The sequence below is a fragment of the Notothenia coriiceps genome, unplaced genomic scaffold (genome assembly GCF_000735185.1).
Source record: "Notothenia coriiceps isolate Sejong01 unplaced genomic scaffold, NC01 NC01_scaffold00023411, whole genome shotgun sequence".
In the NCBI taxonomy this organism is placed as follows: Eukaryota; Metazoa; Chordata; class Actinopteri; order Perciformes; family Nototheniidae; genus Notothenia; species Notothenia coriiceps.
Genome location: NW_011356112.1, coordinates 62,568 through 70,582, shown reverse-complemented (window position 1 = coordinate 70,582; position 8,015 = coordinate 62,568). Strand labels below are relative to the sequence as shown.

General features: G+C 41.4%; 1 protein-coding gene across 1 annotated transcript in view; it reads left to right on the top strand.

Moving 5' to 3' along the window:
- bmp2k (BMP2 inducible kinase) overlaps positions 1-8,015 on the top strand; it is a 65,008-nt gene that overhangs the window by 33,449 nt on the left and 23,544 nt on the right. Inside the window, exons 5-8 of the mRNA XM_010781605.1 lie at positions 6,056-6,201; positions 6,655-6,762; positions 6,850-6,927; positions 7,285-7,435. Coding sequence (XP_010779907.1) covers positions 6,056-6,201; positions 6,655-6,762; positions 6,850-6,927; positions 7,285-7,435 — 483 coding nt within the window. The remainder of the gene's footprint in view (positions 1-6,055; positions 6,202-6,654; positions 6,763-6,849; positions 6,928-7,284; positions 7,436-8,015) is intronic.

The following is an 8,015-nucleotide window of genomic DNA, read 5'->3' as shown; positions in this document are numbered from 1 at the left end:
CACACACACACACACACACACACACACACACACACACACACACACACACACACACACACACACACACACACAGCCGGTCTGCCACAATATATAGACTATTAATATATCCTGGGGATCACCACGATTGATTGCGTAGTAGGGGGTACTTTAGGTTGGCTTGAAATGCTTTGGGGGTACAGTACTCAAAAAAGGTTGGGAACCACAAGACTCAATGGAGGTCGTGTGTGTGTGTGTGTGTGTGTGTGTGTGTGTGTGTGTGTGTGTGTGTGTGTGTGTGTGTGTGTGTGTGAACCACTGAAATGGCAAAGACTGACTAAGCAAGCTGGTAAGACCAAAAAAGGAGACCAAATTATCGCTATTTTGGGAGTGTCCTTTTCTTCCCCATCTTTCTTTTTAAAGCCGCTTTTTCATTCGGCATGGGATCATGCTAACCATCCACTGTACAGCTCAAGGATTTAGTTATCACATTTGTCTGCGCAGGTCTCTCGAGTAATGTGCTTCAAGAAGTTCTTAATAATCAGAGTTTCTAAATACAAGATACAAATTTGACTAGAGAAAAGCTTTGGTAATAAGTGTATCCATACCACATACTCTCTCTGTATAGCTCTGTCTCTCCCATGCACAAGCATTTGATGACATTTCCCTATCAATCTTTCTCATCTCATTTTTGATGCAAACATCACAGAACATTTAATCAGGATTACTGGTTCATCCTGAGAATCCCAAGCTTTATTTGACAGATTCATCATTCACTATATATATTTTAACTTCCATTACAGATTTAAACCAGATGTATTCTGATCCTATCTGCTGCGGAAAAGCACATTTGTCTCCACTTTTGCAGTCTACCCCACTTAACTCTGCACCATACGGCCTATCAACTGACCATTACAGCTATCAAACAACCACATGGGCTGATATCAACTCTGCGGTGCAATTAGTGTCACATTAAGCGAACTTTACCATGGCCCAAAGATTCTCCAAACTCTCTTCCGACGCATAAATCTACAAGCTGAGGTTTAAGTTTTTTACTATTTGTCAAGAATGAGGCCTTAGTTACTGTGAGTGAATGGTTCAGTTAAGGTTTTTGGGGTCTGGAACAAGGAGTTTCTGCAGTACACATGAGTTTAATCAACATTTTAGGGAACCACTGAGTCCTGAGCCCTTCTCAAAAGAGACGCCACTCTCTCCGAAGCAGCTCCGTTTTTTATCAGCCTGATGTGTTTCTCATTAGCCTGCTTGTCTCTGTGGTTTGCTTTGGGATGCACAGGTCCAGCTTAGTACACGAGAGTTTCAATTATTTGGCTTTACTTTGCCACGAATGTATATGGAAAGCAGACGCTGCCACAAGTTGTCGGTTGGCACTGCCAAGACAAGAAAGCAAGAGAGAGAGTCAGAGAGGCAAGCAGAGACGGAGGGTGTCCACATGACTTGAAGCATTTCATTTAAATCAAGGAAATACGTCTGGATTTTAGGGAGACAAAGAACATGGCGTCATTTAAAGTGAAAACACATTTTTGCTCTCCCCCTTTGCCTTTGGGGTGGTGGAGGCTTTGGCAGCTTCGACAGTAACAATAACCTCTCTCAGCATTGATGCTGCGAGTCCACGCGCCAGCCCGCCTGTCCACTGTTTTCCCAGAGTAGGCCTCCCTGGGTTCATCCACACACTTGGCAGACACTGTGCCAGCGCATCTGACCAGGAGAGGAATGTGTCGGACCCGGACCTGGTTAACTTCTTCACCCACACACTGTTGTACTGGTCACACAGTGTCTGACATTGAAACTCTTGAGCTTCTCAAACACAATGTGCACAGGCGTTTGTCTGTTCCGCAGGCATCCCTCTCTGTCTTTGGGCCCCTTTATGGAAATGTTTGGCAGCAAGGCCTCCGCTTTGTTGTGTGTGTGTGTGTGTGTGTGTGTTTGTGTGTGTGTGTGTGTGTGTGCGCGCATGTCGTCCATAAGCACAGAGGCCAGCTGTAAAGCAAAGTCAAGTGGCACAGTCCTACTTTCAGCACCCAAATAGCGGATGGAGGGGATAGAGACTTGAATTCTGCTCATTCCTGTCAGCTGCAGCGTGTGGGAGGTTGAGAGCAGAAGAAAGGCTATGCTCCAGTCAGCTTTGGGACCTATTAGCATTTGGATAAGCTCAGAAAGCTCCCAGTGGCCACGCCACACAGAGAGTGCTTGGGCCTAAGCGCCTGCTCTGCTGCTGCTATAAGCCGGGTCCTGTCAATGGACCCTTTGTGCAGGGACGGCTGCCGGGCTGCCCGACGGCCTTTATCTCACTCGCCCTCGGTCTGCTTGAAAGTAGCACGGCAGTTTTCCTTGGCGCTCCAACCCGAGCATCCATCTTGTCATTTGGCAACTGATTGCTGATAAGAATGGCTTTGTTCATTTTGCCTGTATCGTCTGTTCACTGTGAAAATGACTAAGTCAAGTGATTTGTGTCAATAGCTTAATGCCAGCAACTCGTCATGCAAAGGATGTCATTTGAAGTGGTTAAACCTCATTGACAAACGGCTGCTGTCATTTAATGGGCACTGTTTGTTCTGTAACAACGCATGTTAAAGAGCGCTCTAATGGAGTGTCATCTGTCAGTTCATCTGTAATTTAGTCATTCTGTTTCCTCCTTCTTTTTTTCTTTTTTATAATTCTTCTGGTCAATCATCTCTTGATGTTTGAGGCCCTCTAATATTGACCGATGATTTTACAGGGCCAGTGTTTAAGTGTGAGCTCCACTTTGTGTCTGATCAGCCTCTCCTGCAGACTTCTTTCCATCTGTCTGGGTGTGACTCGGTGACGGATGTGCTTAATTTGTTCTTCTCACCGACTCCCGGTTGTCTTTGGAGGATGCAGCTGTTTGTGCTACTGCTTGTTCAACAACAGCAGGCCAGAGCAAACACCCGGGTCAGCAAATTATGTGCAATTGAAGCTAGCTTCTTGGATGGCATCATGTTTGGAAATGTACATAAAGGATTTATTTGTATGCCGTGTTGGATTTCTTAAAGGAAAATGACGGTTATATTAAAGCAAGATGGATAAGTTCTTGAACTATTAAGATTAAAACAAATGTATTTAATAAAGAATCTGACTCAGCCAAAAGTGTCTGAGATCCCTGCAACTAGATAAGATTAGGTTTGAGTTGAGTTTTTATTGTCCTTATTCAGTTCTGGCACAGTAACCAAACCATTGAGTCATTTTCAATGTTCTATAAAAAGACTCAAAACTCTTTGGAGGGTGCTCTCTATATAGCAAGAAGAAGTGCCGTGTGTGTGTGTGTGTGTGTGTGTGTGTGTGTGTGTGTGTGTGTGTGTGTGTGTGTGTGTGTGTGTGTGTGTGTGTGTGTGTGTGGCCTCCTGCAGGACTGGTTTGTCCTTGTGCGTCACTCTGCCCCGACAGGTTCCTCCTCTCTGTCTGCCTCTCACTCCAGGCTATTTGCCTTCACCAGCTCTCCAACAGTGTTTTTCCCTCATAAAACATTGAGCAACATAACTCGCAACACTCCGCCTCATCCTATTCCTCTCTCCCCTGCTGCCAGTCGTCTACCATTTTCCCTCCGTTTCAGATAATGAGGCACAGTTTAGGACCTTGATGAGCTTGTGTTAAATAGGCTCTTTCCTGGAGGAGCGATGTAGAGAGGCAGGAACAAGAGCTTGGACAGCAGCCATTTTGCAAAGCGGTGTAAATTGATGCACCCAGGGAGTTAAAATGGCAAGCGCGTAAAGAACTGGCTTTTGATGCGACACTTTATGCATACAAAATGTTTGTACTTGGCTTGCCCTTTTTATCTTTTATTAGATGCACTGTAAATGGGGGGGGACACACATTATAGAGCAAAGTCATGGTGAGGAGGCGGCCTGGGCACATGCAGTGCATGCTCTACCTGGGCTTACCTTATCCAGATGTTTTTATTAAGAAGCATACATATTGCTTCTTTTATATTTACCAGCATCAATTTACATATTAGCTCACTGTCTGCAAACCAGTGCAGACTAGTATACTATACAAATGAACCTGCTTCCTCAAAACAGACAATATCTTCCCAGACAAAAACAAAAGGAATCCAGCAAAGCTGTTGGACAAAGTTTCACTGAAGGAGGTCTCCCTCTTTTCCCAGTATAAATGAAACATATTATTGCCATTATACATGAGGCTATTCAGTTTCTGTTTTTTGTGCTGCAATATAAACTACCTAGTCAATGAAAATTGATTTTCATTACTAATAATCAGTCTTAATTGAAAATGAACACCCTTTAACCTCTTACGTCATAGCTAGTGCAAAACGTATACAAAACAACAGAGCAACAGATCAGTATGGTGGCCGACCTACAGCCGGAAACATCAGGAGAAACGCGCTGCACTTTCAAAAACGATGAAAATATAAAAACAAAAATTTGCCCAAATATATGCTAATAAGGATCATCTTCACCAATTTGAAAAACACACACAGCATTTAAACATGGTGCCTATTTGCCAATACGGATATTTAGCAGATACATGGATGCATCCTTAATTGTAATCACCATCAAATGCACATTTCTGTATCAATTGTTGCTTTAAATACGTTTGACCTGTAAGCCACCTAAACCAGTCCTTCACCGCCACCTATCGTCAGTAATAGTCAAAAATGAGATGAATTGACAAAAGCTTTGGTTATAGGAACTACTCTAGGACGTAAAACAAAAACACCAACTTCCTGTGTAGACTACCCCCTGCATTCTCACTTCCTGTTCTATCTTTAGCAACGTGTTTTAAACTGCTGTTTTATACATAGTGTCTCACACAAATGATATATGCATTTATCCATGCATGTTGCCCTTGTTGGAGGATACGCCGCCTGACTCAGATACATTTTTTTAGCATCAGACTGAATTACTGCGAATATTATCCATCTTCAGAAAGAGCGCTGAAAGGAAAAACTCCCCAAACACTGTGGCTAATTCCAAATGATCTTTCATCTCCAAATGTATCATCAACGCAAAGGTGCCCGAACCAAATATAGCTCCCGCTGAATGTATGATTTGGGAGCAGAGTACTTTAGCATGTGGGATTGTTTGGACAGCCATATTGCCAGGGGAGCAGGCTCTGGGCCTGTATTTTAAAGCATTGACATACAAAACATTGATTCTTTGCTTAGCAGTTCTTTAGAGCTCACACACTAGAGAAAGGCAACAATGTCACCAGGATTACATTTCTTTCTTAAAATGACTTCAGTATTTCAGTAAATTCAGTGATTATTTGATTAAATATTCCCTTTTTATGAATCATAACCATGTGACATTTATGCAATATTTTCCATTTGGAAAGGTTACTTTTACTCAGTTTTCTTTAAGAAAAAATGCTTTTGAATTATTAAAGAAATGCAATAGGCACAATGCTATATAGTGCATTACAATGGTGCACACATAGAGTGGTGCAGTGATGACGTATTTATGTATCCCACCCCGGGATTTAGCATCACAAAAAGCAATGGGATTTCTTCATTAGATTTTTGCAGAAAATAAACTTTGTGGCCAACACATTTATGTTTACGTTTATGATACCGAATATGTTTTGTTCAGCAGGATAATCTCCAAACATGAAGTGCGCTTTGTGATTCTTCAGAGCTTAAATGCAATTAGCAGAAAGACAAGGCTAACTTAATGCTATAGACCAACTAAATCACAGTCGTGTGACTACGCATCATCACCGCTGAGCTAGAGGAGGACTTGTGTCGGCGAGATATAGTCGCTTGTTAGCAACTGCCGTTTTATGACACATAGATGCTTAGGACATTTATCAGTGGGGTATTTACTGATATCGAAGAACACAACATGAGCATCTCTTCAGCTTTTGGTAACCACAAACCTTACTTCCGGCTTTTAACCAAAAACACAATAAAAAAAAACATTGTCTTCTGGACGGGAGAACTGAAAGTGGTAAAATGTATTTCCCGGGTTTTTAGAACATATTACTGCACCACTCTGCAAGTATTCTGTAAGCAGTGCCAATGAACATGTACAGTGACCCACAGCCATAAAGCTTCTGGGTTCCTGTGTTTCTCCTGACGGTTTCTGTTTTCTCCACAGGCACTTGGATGCTTGTTGTACAAGCTGTGTTTCTTCTCACTTCCATTTGGGGAGAGTCAAGTTGCCATTTGTGACGGAACCTTTGTCGTTCCAGATGACTCCAAATACTCGTTCAAGTTGCCCTGTCTAATCAGTAAGTTTGTGACTTTAAATTAAGTCAGAAAGTGTATTATAATGATTTTGGAGTAGGAAATCACGCACTCAGAATCATTTACTATTTCTATTGAGCTATAAACTCTTTAGGCTTTTCTGTGTCAAATGATAGTTACTTGTGCAATTACTCAGAAGGTAGCACAGAAGTTGATGTAGAGTATATTTTGTATTGCTCTTTAATGTTGAATAATTTTTGTATAAGTTAGTTGTCTGTTACTGACTTTAGGTTTGTTTTAATGCATTTACATGGCATGTTTTAACTGCTTTAAGTACTTTGCTTTCAAGTTATCCACCTCCCTAAATGCATTCTGCCGTGGATCTTCCTTTTAAATAAATTGACCAACAGCTCCACCAAGTGGCCAAAGCAAGAAGTTGCAGATCAAGCACATTAATCATGTTCACTGATATAAAACAATATCTTCGTCTTTCCCAGGGTATATGCTTGAAACTGACCCGGAGAAGAGACCAGACATTTACCAAGTGTCCTACTTTGCCTTCAAATTAGCTGGGAAAGAGTGTCCAGTGCCAAATCTCTTTGTAAGTAACCACATTGAAGCGTCTGTGTGGCCATAGCGTCTGCATATATGACCAAGGCACACGAGGGGATAGGTTTCCCCCGTTCTTCCAGACTCTCCCATCCCTACATCGCTCCAGAGCCCTAACTGTCGAGTGTGGGCGCTGCTAGAAGGAAGCATAACGAAGCCAGGTACTGATAACTCCATGTTTTTTACTTGTTTAGTTAAGTTATTTATTTATAGTTTCGTGGACAGTCCCATCGATGAACTGTCACAAAAACATTAAATGTGCCAGCTTCGACATGGGCCTATTTCCGAAAAAAAAAAAAAAACCAGGCTGTTGTCCCCGGCCAGATGGTAATAGACACTTAAATTACAAATGATCATTGTGATATACAATGATGGATAAATACAACATTAAAGAAAATTATTTTAAGGCTGATAGTTACATTTTTTTATTAAGAATGGAGTGAGCTCAGATTGACGGCACTGAGCAAAGTTGCTTTTTTTTAAAATATCACTTCTTCGTGACTCCTTTGCTCCCCAAGATAACAGGAAAATCCGCTGGCCCGCACCGAAACCATCAGCTCCAGACAGCAGGCCAAGCAGGCAAACAGTAACGTCCTGCCCGCTCGCACAACACTGCACCACTGTAAAGATGACCGTGCACCCTCAACACCCGTCAAGCAACGCCCAGCACAACAAGGTTCGACAACATCCGGTGAGATTCCTATGTAACCCATACCAGAGAGTTTCTATTTCTCTTCTAAATCAGAATGCTATCCTTACTATCACCTTATACTCGCATCATACTAAAACCTTTTATCACCGTGAAGACAACAAGTTTGGTAAATGAGAAGAGTACCATTCAAGTATAGGCCTCAGATCCGCCTACTCCTCTGAGCGGATCTTTAAAGGGAGTCCATTAATGATGACAGGAGGCCACAGAACCTCTGTGTGGGACAGAAAGGGTGTTCACCATAGCTTATATATTACTTTTATAATCACAGTGTGCATCAATGAGACAAATAACAGGCTACGATGTGGACATACACACACAAATAAAGGTATGAGGGAGATAGATAGATAATTATATATATATATATTATATATATATATATATAATATATATATAATATATAGATAATATTATATATATATATATATAGTATAATAATACTAGTAGAAGATATATAGTAATATATAATTATATATAATATATTAATATTAATATACAGTGGCAAAAAAAGTACTTTAAGTCAGCCACCAATTGTGCAAG